This window comes from Ptychodera flava, unplaced genomic scaffold (assembly GCF_041260155.1).
Source record: "Ptychodera flava strain L36383 unplaced genomic scaffold, AS_Pfla_20210202 Scaffold_30__1_contigs__length_3116999_pilon, whole genome shotgun sequence".
Classification (NCBI taxonomy): domain Eukaryota; kingdom Metazoa; phylum Hemichordata; class Enteropneusta; family Ptychoderidae; genus Ptychodera; species Ptychodera flava.
Window position 1 is genome coordinate 822,153 of NW_027248352.1, and position 14,946 is coordinate 837,098.

General features: G+C 35.3%; 2 protein-coding genes across 2 annotated transcripts in view; one reads left to right on the forward strand and one right to left on the reverse strand.

Moving 5' to 3' along the window:
- Positions 1 to 14,946, forward strand: part of LOC139127300 (nicastrin-like) — a 222,620-nt gene that overhangs the window by 78,852 nt on the left and 128,822 nt on the right. The window lies entirely within an intron of this gene.
- LOC139127281 (uncharacterized) lies at positions 973 to 4,134 on the reverse strand. Its single transcript, XM_070693195.1, has 2 exons — positions 3,788 to 4,134; positions 973 to 2,242 (listed from the first exon to the last, which is right to left on the reverse strand). Exons 1-2 carry the CDS (start codon positions 4,063 to 4,065, stop codon positions 1,534 to 1,536), a joined length of 987 nt encoding a protein of 328 aa, XP_070549296.1. The 5' UTR covers positions 4,066 to 4,134; the 3' UTR covers positions 973 to 1,533.

A 14,946-nucleotide genomic window follows, 5' to 3' on the forward strand; every position in this document is an offset into this window, starting at 1 on the left:
AAGCTTCAAAAACATTATATTGAGTCAGGGCACATTTTAAATGACCCTGACTGACTTAACTCTAAATCAATCGAAAAGCTTCATTTTGTTCGAGGAAAAGTGACAAACTGAGATTATTACAGTACTAGTGTTCAGTAATGAAGAAACTCCAGACAAGCTCGCATATTTTCATTCAAATATGAATATTGTTCAAATGTTTTGAACAATATTGCATTAGATAGTATAATGCACTGATTCTTACTAATAACATTTCAACAGCATTGTAAATTTTTAATAAAATTTTAAAGATGGTAAGCAAATATGGTGTAATATTAGACAAATTTCTAAATTCTTGAGAAATTGCGCCAATCCCAATTATCCCAATTTAGTTCCAATCGTGTTCAATGTTTTCCAAAGGAAATCTGAGAAATAGTATCTTACATATCAGCCAGCCATATCGGACATATGCTGTAGCGATAACTGACTAGAACAATTCATTTCAAAATGTCATAGTACCTGTCTTACGTGCTTCCAATTTTCTTTTCCTGGACATTTTTTGATGTCCTGTTTCTTTCTTCCCTTTATCGATTCCATGACCAACAAAGATATAAAAATATGAATACATTGACATTTAAATACATAAAATATCTCATTTCTCAAGAATAAATGTCATAATGTTTTGAGCTGCTCACACAAGCAAACTTTGCTGTGTAAAAGAACTTTTAGTCTTGAAACAAAGTTAACATATGTGTAAGTTCATTAGCATCATAGTAAAGTAGTGATTAAAATCTTGAGAGATAAAATGTCAGGCGGTATTATTAAGAGTTATACATACATACATACATACATACATACATACATACATACATACATACATACATACATACATACATACATACATACATACATACATACATACATACATACATACATACGTGTGTGTGTGTGATGTTTTGTCTCAAGAAATATATATTAATATACATAATCACCCTTTGTTTCCCGGCAGGGATTTTCTCTCTTTTTAAGGTAACTCCGTATTTAATCTCGGCGTCATCCTTCAGAACTTTCAAGAAATCGTTGTTAATATTCTCAAGCTCTTGTTTCACTTGGCTGTTTATCAGAGTCTTGATGTCTGTGGCCTTCTTAAGGGCAATACCGTAGTTGCACACGATTTCATAATGCACTCCTTCAAAGATTTGCTTTTGCTTGCGTCCACAACAAGCCACTCTGCATGTTCAGATAAATGGCCCTTGATAAGTTCATGGCTTTGAGATCCCCAGGGAATTATAATGGGTACAGCAGCACTCATAGCCGCAAGCGTTAAATTGCATAATGTACCGAAGATGGTGGAAGGAGAACAAGGTGGGATGCTCCAGCTCATCGTTCAAGTCTTCCGCGGATGGCATTCGACTCAGTATGATACCTTTAACTTCGAATGTGGATTTAGTGTTTCTATGAGATCGGACTCACTTCGCTTCGGCACTCCAAGAATTTTCCATTTTGGAGGTGACTTGCTGTGCTGATAAAATAACTCTGCCACAGAATTCATGGCTTTTACGATGGCGCTGTTTTTTTCAAATTTTCCAGTTCATCTTCTTGAAACAAGGAAAGAACTTGGAATTCATCTCTTTCATTGACAGGTTGAGGGGAAAGAATCTGAAAATTATCTTCATCAACCATTGGAGACAATTGATCGTGTTTTATGTTCTTAGTTTTACGAAAAATTCTCTTGTAACTCCTGAAGATACTGCCTCCAACAGAGAAGACTGACGTGGCCTTTTCACTCTCTCTGAACAACTCTTTACGGCGAACCTCAAGCTCCTTTTCGACACAATTCGCAATGACAGGGGTGATGAGGTCCTTGTCGAAGAGATTTATCAAGTAGAATGCTGATCTCGGGAAGACATTTTTTACGATTTTGAATGCGGCATCCGAGTTTATCATCCCAAATCCGAAAACGAATCTCACATTGGCTAACTCTTCCAAATTTGGAAAGTAATCGTCGTGGCGATATAGCCAGTCCGCATTTGGTAGTTCACCTCTTGACTTGAATTTTGGAAGGGGTGACGGTGCTATGAGTTCAACTCCATATTCTCTCGCCTCCTTGATTTCTTCTTCAGTAGCTGTTAGAGTAGTGCAGTACACAGCTAATCCCAAAGCACGCAGAAGACGGATTAATAGATGGACTGCATCTGTTACTCCTCCCTGGATTGGACCTCCCCAGCTATGACTCAGGATCAAGGCCTTATTCCCCATACGCTTTCTGTAAAAAGTAATTAAAAAGTAATATATATATATATATATATATATATATATATATATATATATATATATATATATATATATATATATATATATATATATATATATATAATATATATATATATATATATATATATATATATATATATATATATATATATATATATATATATATAATATATATATACACGAAGTATGCGGTTTGACTCGTCCGATACAAAGTGCTCAATACAAAAGTAGAGCGAGATATATAAGGGTTGCTGGAGAATCGATTTTACAATTTCATCACTACAACGTTGTTTTGTGAGTTGCGAGACTCACTCGTCAGGAGACTAGACTGGAGTGAATCTACATGGGGTGCTCATCGCTGGTTACGCAGATGGTTAAATTTTGGTTAAGATTGACAGTTTTTGCATACCAATATATTGCTGCTGCTATGAATAGTCATGTTTACGGAGAGGACTGATTTACTTCGTTGGATGTATTAGTTGTTGCATAACAATGTCTTGCTTCCGTGACGGCATGATGACACAAGTTCATTTCTTTTATTGAGCGTAGAACATTCTTGACGGCGGATGATGATAAATTTTTCTGTTAAACAATATATATATATATATATATATATATATATATATATATATATATATATATATATATATATATATATATATATTATATATATATATTGATATAAATATAAATATATATATATATATTATATATATATATATATATATTTACACACGTAACACGCAAATTATTTAAATACAAAGTAAATCTATATATTACTTAAGTTTCATGCATATAGCAATCATCAGATTACTTTTATTCTCAGGCTGTATGCCTTTTATAGGGTTGAGACGTATCATGTTTAATTTCGAGGTGGTGTTGAAATTCGATTTGATGACGACATTTAAAACCAACTCAAATCGTTTGTTTTACTGGCCTGAACCAAACATTTTGCTAGAATGGTAATGAGGTGTTAGTTAGAAATAGATAAAAAACATTACTTCGGCAACTTACTTCGGCTTCTACAACATGTGTAATTTTTTCCGATATACAAAAGTCTACATCGCTTGCTTATGTAAGAGTAACTTGACGCTTTGTCAATAATTGACCATAATTTTACCGAAGTCCTGGTCCTTGTTCCTGAGCAACTAAACAAACTTGAAAGATCGATGCTCTTCGCATACTTGTAAACGGGTGAACAGTATTAAAGCTGTGATCTGATATGGGGAACTGAGATAGCAAAGTTTATCCTAAAAAGGCCAACATTACTAAAAGCCTTTTTAACTATCTTGCCAATGTGTGTATTTCATGACAAAATTCAGACCAATCCACCCCTAATTATCTTACAGTTGAAATACTGTTATGACCATTGGGAGTCATACAACAATGGAGTGAAGCTCCATTGTTGGTGATCTTGATCGCGTTATCACTGATTCGAATTATGCTGCATTTCCGGGTAGACCGACCAACTCCTTACACACCGACCGAGAGCTCCCTTATTCTGGGCAACTAAACATCAACATCTCAACCAACTTACTTCGGCTTCTTTATCTTTTTTGTCTTCTTTGGATTTATCCAGGAGGTACTTGGACTTGAAGAAGTGGCAGCAGCCTGACCACTGTGCCCAGTATCTGGCTTGACCTCAGTGTCCTGAGTGTCGGGCTGGTGACCTGTGGCAAATGGCGACGGACCCATTGCCAAAACATTCGCTATAGCGGCGTCGACGACGGCGGCAATTCGCTGACGTTCACGTCTACTGTATTCACCGCCATTGTCACCATTTCCCCTTCCACTGTGACGTTGTGTACTCAACATGGCACCAGTGAATTCTGATAAATGATTTGGACAGTGCAACACGCTGGAGAATATAGGTGTCCTGAGTTTTAGGTGACCCGGACGTTGTCGCTTATACATGGGTCACATTAAGTTAATGTTTACACTATGTTTATGACTTGATAAAGAACGACATTGGAAAGACCGCGTCCCTACATCGAACAGTCTCATTCAGTCAGACGCAAAAAATTCTGCGTCAGTTATATAAGGTGCATTTTATACTCTTATAAAGACAAAAAATCCCTGGAGGTCTTATACCCTAGCTTTGCAATTTCACTTAGCACAGAGATATAACCACTATCAACTCATTTAACTCCAATGCTACTCCTTCTGCATTCTTTAAATGTGGAATTTAATATAACGAATAACCTAAATTATAACACGGTGTCCGTAGTACTGAAAAGTAGGCCTAGCAGTTATATGAGCAAATGTATGGTGATGATGATGATGATGATGATAAAGATGGCAGTTGTTGTTGTTGTTGTTGTTGTTGTTGTTGTTGTTGTTTTAATAGTCTCTGAACAACAGTATATTTAAATTTACTTTATTTGAAAAGTTAAGTATAACCAATTTTCGTTTAGATTAGATAAGACAAATAATTTTCTGGAATATCGGCAAGTTGTAATTATAATATGAAATGAAACTGAATAGATGACCCCGATGTTTATTCGAAATTGTTCAGAACTGAACAACAAATTCCCTGACAGAATGGTATTTTTATACTAATATGAAAATTGACCTACGAATTCTTTAAAAAATCACGATACAAAGAGTAAAACGCATTGTTAATGGTTCATCCATTGCAATATCAAGTCAACTTCCCTTAAGAGATATGTATATGAAACTTTTAATGCATCTGACTCAGTCATTATATGATGGGAACAAATACGACAGAAGGTGACTGAATATGACTGTACTGAGTGTGTATATGCGTAAGGTGGTCAGCACTGGTGTTTTGTTGGCTGTGGGTATGACACTATTGTAATGTGGACTTTGTGGAAATGATTGAATCTTACGGTGGGCTGACTCCCCCATTTCTGAAGTGATGTGTTCCGAGTCGTGTTCCGGCAACTTGATTCAGTCTACAGAACAATCAATCTTGTTTGCCGCGGTTTGCTGGTAAGATCATAAGCCTTATCAGCCACTCCACAAAATGCCAGTTAATGGCTTGAATCGCTTTGAAAAATATATGGGACGTAAATCATGCAGCCTTGTAACGTACAACTACTTGTGTAAAGAAATGATTAGGGGTGTCGGAAACGCGGGCACTTCACCATTTGTTCCCTCCTTTTGTTGACTTATTTATCACACTCGTTAAATACAAAATCGACTAAGGATTGTAACTTTTGATGTGCAATTAGATGTGAAATTTCAATGGATAGTCCACTATTTTAATTCTGTTTGTAATTCAGTTTCTTGTCCCACTCACTGATTCATATCGAAATACGCAGTAGTCAGCCTCTTAGTAAGTGTATAGGCCAAATCTCCAATGGTCAATATAGTTGACAATTGAATTTCAGTCCGGACTAGAAAATGTTTGCAACAACAGAAACGACAACAACAACAATGCTATATATTATACACAGTGCATGTGATGCATTTGCAAGGCTATAACCTCGCATGTCGACATACTTGTGGAGGGAGAATAAGGGTAGATAACCGATTTGAGTAAAAAAAATTAATGAAACACTATTACTGGTTACTTGTAATGTTCTTCTTTTCCCCCTTGAAGTGTACATATACAAAGCGTATTATATCTTGTATGAGACAGTTTAAACCGTAAAATATGCCATAGAGTATAGAGTATTTGCAATTGAGAAGTTTGCTCAAACGGTCATTTTCAGTGCAAGGGCGAGAAACTTTTATATAGCTTAATTGATTTTAATTCATTATCATAATTTTGACATGCTTCGACATCACTCATTACTGCACAGTAAATCGTATCAATGAATAGCATTGCCTTGAACATGAACTGTTAAATATGTGCTATGTGGCTGTGAGTATTGGTACCGTAAAATGGGAGCTATCTGCACCTTCAGCTGCCAGTTTAATCTGACTGCCAGTATAATCATCGTTGGCAACTGCTCTAATTTATCGGCATGTCAGACAACATGCAAACGATTACCACTGAGTGTACTGAAACGTCAATAAACCACATAGCTCGGTTGAACGCTAGATACATTGAGTCGGATTACTATCGATGGCGTTGTGAAAAATAAATCAGTTGAAAATACGTAACATAGTACAAATGCATCTTAATGTAATTATTATATAATAAACACTTTATCAGCTAACGTACGAATCACGTTTGGGACTTGCAAGAACGAAAAGCATGTTGTAAATTTAAAAGAAAAAGGACGTCGTTACTTAGTTCCCCTGACTGGTCAATGAGTACTTGCAGAACAAATAAACACCCTGAATGGTTATATGCAAATTATCGTCTCAGGTTTAAAGTTTGTTGGTGAGAGAGGAATTCATACCTACAGTTCTATGTGCATGCTATCAGTACCAGGGGCTAACTGACAGAGGTCTTGTGAGGTCATGAGATAAGCTGTGTTCGAGTTGACGTCATTGTGATTAATATAGCCTCGATCTACTTCTGGTTCTACTCAGCTCAACTGTGGTTTTGTACAGTTCAGGTATTAACGTGTTCTATTGGACAAGTGGACTTTGTGTGGAAACGTTTTTAGCGTGTTTGTGCGGTTGTGTCTTTAAAGTTTATTGACATTAGGTCTGACCCAAAGACTAGATGGAAATTTAGGTTTTATTCCTTATATTTTTGCATCATATATCATCCACTTTAGTAGTCAGTTATATATATCAAACACATGACTATATTCTAGATTTGCAGTTCCTATTCACGAACATTTTAGCCTCTCAGTTGTTCTTGACAATTTCTAAATTTATTAACTTATATGTTACAGGCCATTTTAGACGGGCGCTTACGCTCGATCCCGTCCTACGAATACAAACTATGTTCGTTTGTATCGCCAAATAAAATGAAAAGTTCTGATTTGCTACTAAAATGATTAAACTTTAGAACAGACACAAACATCAATGGAATTACAGGAGGTGAGTTCGTTAATTATGTAATGTCTGCTTGTGTCATCAGCTTTTGGCAAAAACTGTGTGAAAGTCGATGGCGGTAAACGTTTTGCACAGTAGTAAGTAGAGGGGCATTGGCAGATTGCCTGGCATACAAACGGAGTCCAGAACGATAAGACGCAAAATCGAAAGCAAGTGAAAGGCATCATTTGAACGCCGTTCTTCATGTGATATCTCTCATTGACATCTCGTTGTTGTTTATTTTAGCCATATCATGTGGCAAGAACGTTTTGCATTCTCTGCAGCCGGAACTGTTTGATTAAGGGAGGTGGCGTATGGCAGCAAAGTTTTTCACTGTGATGACAATTTTTTCTTGACGCTCCTCCCCATAAAATTGGTCAAATGCAGAAACAATGCTCACACCTGTTTTTCTCGATCTCTACTTTTGTAACGAGAGGGTCATAGTTTCCCTGAGTTTACATGTCACTGGGTCACCACTTCTCCTGTAAATGGTATATTACGTTCTGTGTAAGAAGCGAGACTTGGGAGTGTAATTAGCACTACTCTAGCTGTTTTTCACACAATAGGTGCCAACAACTCAAACTTAACTTTCTGTATTTCATCGACTTTGTGTAAAAAATGTTAGAAAGATTGCAGAAATTCACGCGGTGGAATAGAACCATCATTTTAACGTTTACACTCAAAAAGTGTTGTCATAATAACAAAAAAGATAATTTTGTTTCCTACTTCAGGTTACCATGGAGATGCATTCCTTTGAAATATCAGATACGTGATGACAATTTCTTTAATCATTATCAAAACTGTGGAATAGGAACAGTGAAATGGAATACTTAAATTCGGTTATCTTGCATAAAAGCGCTGCACAGAGATCAAAACCGGATATTCGTTATAATAACGTCACATGTCATTAATTGAATTTCATCACCCGAGGGACCGTGGGTGATGGAAAGAAGCACTTGGCACACGAAACCTATTTCGTTTAGAGAGGGGCATCACTTCATATCAATTATCATTCTTTCTAAATTCGTACTTGTTACATATGACGATTACACAAATTATGCAAATCATGGATGTGATAACATGCAATCACTGCTGTCTTACCGTACTTTTTTATTCACTAAAGTGAAATAATGGACGTAACATGGGGCAATATCTCACTATTGAAAATAAAAACAATAGAGTACAACCTTATAACCATATATCCACACAGGGCAATAAAATATACACTAATTTTTAATGATTTGTATCAGCGACGTTAGTTTTCTTATGACTTTTCGGTTCCGCATGGAAGCAATAATGTTAAGCCTCTAGATAATTGAAAAAAAAAACAGTATAGATATTTTGGTATCCAAATCAAAGTAATCGTTAACTTTAAAAGACAACTCCTGTAGATACAGCGTACTACAAATGTTATACTTTATTGGAAGCAAGACAGGCCTGGTAAGCAAAGGCTCTTTTTTGCTAACGTGTTTACACACGTGAGAATATGTCGCAGCGAGTGTCTGTCTGTCTGTCTGTCTGTCTGTCTGTCTGTCTGTCTGTCTGTCCGTCTGTGTGTCTGTCTGTCTGTCTGTCTGTTGGTCCAATATCTCAACCAGATATGAACAGAATATGCTCACGTGTTTTACAACAGGTTCATTAATAGTAATACGCTTCACAGAACAATGAGATATATGTTATCACTATATGTAGCAGGTTTTTTTTAAACTTCGCACAGTACTCTCAGAGTTTAATCACTAATTACAAAACTTTATTTAATATGCGAATGAGCTGTCAATTAACTTGACACTGCTCAATGCTTTATGGGACAATTAGATATCCATCAGATCAACATTTGTAGCACGTTTTATTTAATTTAATGCTGTAATTTTAGAGTAATATCACTTATTACAAAGTTCATTAAATACGCAAATAAACCCTACATTAACTTGACACTGTTCAATGATTCATAGCACAATGAAATATTTTATAAAGTCAATATCTGTAGCAAGTTTCACCAAATTTTAGTGCCGAAATTTCAGAGTTATATACCTAATTACAAAGTTTATTAAATATGCAAATGAACCCTTTATTAACTTTATACTACTAAATGCTTTACAACACAGTTAGATATCTGTCGTATCAGTATCTGCAGCAAATTTCATCACATTTGGTGAAGTTATATCGGAGTTATATGACTAATTACAAACCTTCATAAAATATGCAAATAAGCTATTTATTAACTTGACACTGCCTAATGCTTCTAACTATAATTAGATATATATAAAATCAAATTTGTTGCAAGTATCATCAAGTTTAGTACAGGATTTCAGAGTTATCTCACTAATAACAAAAGTTCATTAAATATGCAAATGAGAAGATAATTGACATGACACTCACAGTATCATCATAATGTTCTTAGATTGTCATCTGTGAAAAGTTTCATGAAATTTTGTGCAGTATTTCTTGATATATGTCTACACTGTCATTACCGTCTCCATAGGGAAACCATTGTATGGAAAAATTCGATATTGCATAACTTCATTAATATGCAAGCCACACTAACCAAAATCTAATCAGTTCTTGCAAGTAGCACATGGTACCTGTGTACCAAATCTGACTTGAATCCGTTCAGGCGTTTTTGAGTTATCGTGTAAACAGACAGACAGACACACACACACACACACACACACACTAACACACACACACACACACACACACACGGACAGACAGACAGACATCGCTATGACAATAGCCCACGTGTTTACACACGTGAGCTAAAAACGGCTTATCAGATCAGAATCAAATCTGGTACATATATTTAGTTAGCAAATGGCAAGAACTGATTAGTTTTTGGTGGGTGTGGCTTGCATACTTTTTGCTAATTTGCATAATTAATGATTTAAGAAAGAAACGGATATATATTTAAAACGACTGCCCAATATTTGATGAGATTTGCTACAAATGTTGATCACACCAAGATATATCAGCAGTGGGAACCATTAAGGGATGACGTGAAAGATAAATGCTAATTTGCATATTTAATGAACTTCCTAACTAGGGATATATGTCTGATTTGACTCGATCAAAATAACCAAACTTGGTATTATATTAAAGATACTATGATTTAACATTATTGAAAGTCATTAAGCATTTTAACTTCAGCCGATTCCTAATTTGCATATTTCATGAACTTTGTTAATTAAGAATATATATTTGAAATGACTCGACCAAAAGTGATGAAACTTGCTACATGTATTGAAGCCACTATGATACAACATTTTTGAAAGTCATTAAGCAATTTTACTTCAGCTAATTCCGAATTTGCATATTTAATGAACTTTCCCAATCAGGGATATATATCTGAATTAACTTGATTGTAGTTGTTGAAACTTGCTATATACATCAAAGATACTGTGATATAACATTATTGTAAGTCAAAAGACATTTTTACTTCAGCCATTGGAATGTTAAATTAATTTTCATAATTAGGGATATTTATCTGAATTGACTTAATCAAAATTGATGAAACTTACTATGTACATTAAAGACACTATAATACAATATTATTGAAAAACATTAAGCATTTTCTCTTCAGCCAATTCCTCATTTGCATATTTAATGATCTTTGCTAATTAGAGATATATGTCTGTATTGACTAGACCAAAGTTGACAAAATTTTCTACACATATTGCAGATACCATGATACAACATTATTGACAATCATTAAGCATTTTTACTTAAGCCAATTCCTAATTTACATATTTAATGAACTTTGCTTATTAGGGATATATACCGGGATTTACTTGATCAAAGTTGGCAAAACATGCTATGTACATTGATGATTATACCAGGTACTAGGTCAAAACAATATCGAAAGTCATTTCACATTTTCATGTCAGCTAATTTATAATTTGCATATCTAATGAGCTTTCACAGCTCGGCATATATGGCTTGAAGGACTTGGCCAAGGGTAATTACACTTGCTAGATAAAGTGGTGATACAATAAGAGCAATCAAATAACTTTAATATTTTTCTTTCAGCTAATGACATATTAGTATACTTCATGACCTTTTAGAATTAATTGGCGGTGATTATTATTCATTATGTTGATCATAATGATTTCAATGAAGTTGCAAACATGTGACAAAGGTTCAAATTTACACAAAACTTCAATATATAATGAAACACGTGAGCATTTTCAGTTCATATCTGGTTAAGGTATTTTGCGAAATCGGATTTATTTTGCCTGATTTACCTTCTTAAGAGTCCCGTTAAGAACCATAACTTGACGTTTAGCATACAATGCTACACAACACTACACAGAGTTGTTGCCGATCATTTCGTCGAAGCAACTTTTTCCATTCGTAGCTGACACACATGTAATGATCCGATCCTTACTGATTGAAAGTTCCTACATTCACAAAGACACTGTACAAATTTCATTGCATGCCATGCAATCTATGACACACTATCATCACGTCAGCAAATTGGCCTGAATTGAACTGCCTCGGGTAACTCATCGGCAGTGTTTAATAGTAATCAGATGTTGCTTAAATATTCTTGTATATAAGCAGTAAACCACACCCACGTAAGGTTTACCACGACATTTTGACCAATTCACGGCATTTATCGCTCAAGCGTTATTATATGAAGTAAAGTGGTGAAAACCATGTAGTCTACCGTAGCTGGGTGCGCGTTATTGTTATCATACCATAACAGTATATTGAAATTTTAGCATGGAATATCAAAAAAGGATTTTTGCTCTTGCCGAGGGCTAGCATGTGTGCCAACCATGCTATATCACGAATGTACCACAGTTCTTTTCTCGTCTCACCTATCAGATTACTGTATTTGCGCCAAAAATATACTGGTATGTGACATTCACTTGTTTATTGTTCCAAACATACACTGTCACTCTGTAATAATCCCTGAGTTCTCTTCATTGCACAGCGTATTCTCCCAGGCCGTACACTCAAATGGGCTTTCTTCTATCCCAGTGGGTTGTCTTGGAAACAGTCACAGATCTTGTAGAACAGGGCATAGTGAGTATACTGAGTTTGAAACTTAATCATCGAATCATGTGACATGTATCCGGTCACATGACACATTCTATCATGTGATATGTATCCAGTCAACATGCATATTTCAAGGCATCTCAGCTTATGGTATGTAGTGATAATCACAGACAAATAAAGAACAGACTAGCAACGGGCATTGTTCAAGGTGTGAAGCGCTTACATAAGCCCCCATGTTTGCCTCGCCTCAGGAAGCTCTCGACTATCTTTTCCGTAGAGTGCCGACTATGCATCCTTCGGTAGTTTCCGGATTTTTGCTAATTTTTAAGCGAAAGTATGTTCGGCAAAGTTCGTGTTGTTGCTGTCTTGTTGTGCTGAGCAGAATTGGAGTGCTGGCGAAAACTGGAAAGTTTTGAGCTTCAGGGAGGTGAGTTTTTACCGTTTTAAAAATTCATTTCACCTTTTTATGAATATATAATGAGCGAGTTTGAACCAAATTTGAAAGTCTTTTATCGATACTGTCAGATTTTACTCAATGTTTTACGGTCAGTCATACCGTCTTTCACACGTTCGTCATGGAAGGACATGTTTATGAAACTGCTGGTGTGTTATGTTTTAATTGGCGTGAAGCAGTGTTTCTGCCTCGAGAGCTTACAATGTAATTCTGGTTGCTACGTGACTGGCAGCACGATGCCATCTCTTCGTATTTTTTGCATAATATCGTGCAATTATAAACACAAACAAAGTCTCCAAAAGGTTTAACACCTTTGAAGCTCATTTTAATATGAAAAGGGCATAGTCTACCGAGACGACCATGGAACAAAAGGCATGCCGCGTTGCTAGTCTGTTCTATATTTGTCTAGGGATAATCAAACGTTTTATGTAGACCTGATTGTGTACAACAAAAATGGATATTGGAACAGATAGCACTAATCAGTTGACAGAAAAAGAATTAACGGTCGTCATTTTCCAAACTATCACATTTTTTGTTGTATAGTATATATTAATTCAATCTGTCCAAAGGAGTAAATATCTGTAATGTTTAACTTGTTTGTCAATTTTTAATATGTTCTTTTTATTTACAAGAATTTTCAGAAATGGAATTCTTTGCAATTGTCGAGAAATAAACCATTATTATTATTAATTTATTCTTAAAATTTACCAAGAATATCTCACTTCAGGAGTGGTGTTTCGTTTTCCCTCAGATTCCTGGAATCTGCACATCGAAAGTTTCATTAGAATGCAGTTATGCAAATACCTGTCACTTTTAATACCTTAATTTTGGTCATCTCTAACCAGCTTTAAGAAAACACATAGAACAGATACTCAGCATTGTAGTCGTACGTTTCTGAAGACCTCAAAAGTGTCCCCGACCTCAAAGTGATCCCCATGCTAAATGTCCGGTAAGATAGGGGGTTAAACTCAAGTCTGACAACACCTACCACATAATGGACGCTTTTGTAGTCACAGGGACATTTTTGATGTAATATTAGCTGCTATTTAATACATAAGTTGGAAAACAATTATACAAAACCAGGGCTGAGCACAGAATTAACAATGGGGAGGGCTAGTGTCTACATAAATCATGACTTACCTATACCAGATATGAACTGTAAATGCTCACGTGTTTCATTATATTGAAGTTATGTGTAAACTTGAACCTTTGCCACATGTTTGCAACGTCATTGAAAGTATTATGATCTACATAATGAACGATATTCACCACAGATTAACTTTATAGGTCATTAAGTATTCAAATACGCAATTAGCTGAAATAGAAATAGTTAATTTCTTTGACTGCTGTCATTGTATCACCACTTTATATAGCAAGTGTAATGCATGCCTTGGTCAAGTCCTTCAAACTATATATTCCAAACTTTGAAAGCTCATTAGATATGCAAACTATAAATTAGCTGACACGAAAACTTAAGTGCGAAATGACTATCAATATTGGTATAACCTGGTATAATCATCAATGTACATAGCATGTTATGCCAACTTTGATCAAATAAATCCAAGTATATATCCCTAATTAGGAAAGTTCATTAAATACACAAATTAGGAATTGGCTGAAGCAAAAATGCTTAATGCCTTTCAATAATGTTAGCCTACATAATAGTATCTTTAATGTACATAGCAAGTTTCATCAATTTTGGTCATGTAAATTCAAATATATATCCTTAATTTCAAAAGGTCATTAAATATGCAAATTAGGATTTGGATGAAGTAAAAATGCTTATTGACTTTCAGTAATGTTAAATCATAGTATCCTCAATATGCATACCAAGTTTCGTCAATTTTGATCGAGTAAATTCAGATATATATGCCTAATTAGTAGATTTCATTAAATATGCAAATTAGTCATTATCTTTCACGTCACCCTTTAATAACTTGCACAGCTGATATATCTTGATGTGATCAACATTTGTAGCAAATCTCATCAAATTGTGTGCAGTCGTTCTCAATGTATAGCCGTTTTTTTCTAAAATCATTAATTATGCAAATGAGCAAAAAGTAAGCAAGCCACACCCACCAAAAACTAATCAGTTCTTGCCATTTGCAAACTGAATCTATGTACCAGATTTGATTCTGATCTGATGAGCCGTTTTTGAGATATTGAGCACACAGACAGACAGAAAGACAGACAGACAGACAGACAGACAGACAGATACACAGACACACAGACAGACAGACATCGCTGCGACATATGCTCACGTGTGCAAACACGTGAGCAAAAAATGTGAAGGATGAGTGAGTGCATAAGTGCTTTTAAAATTATTACTTTTCCACAAAAAAAGA

What these genes read in the sequence shown, in the direction of transcription:
- LOC139127281 (XM_070693195.1), bottom strand. Translation starts at nt 4,065, where the DNA reads ATGTTGAGTACACAACGTCACAGTGGAAGGGGAAATGGTGACAATGGC. An exon ending in AAAAAGATAAAGAAGCCGAA is followed by an intron (nt 2,243 to 3,787) that starts GTAAGTTGGTTG and finishes TACTTTTTACAG; the next exon opens with AAAGCGTATGGGGAATAAGG.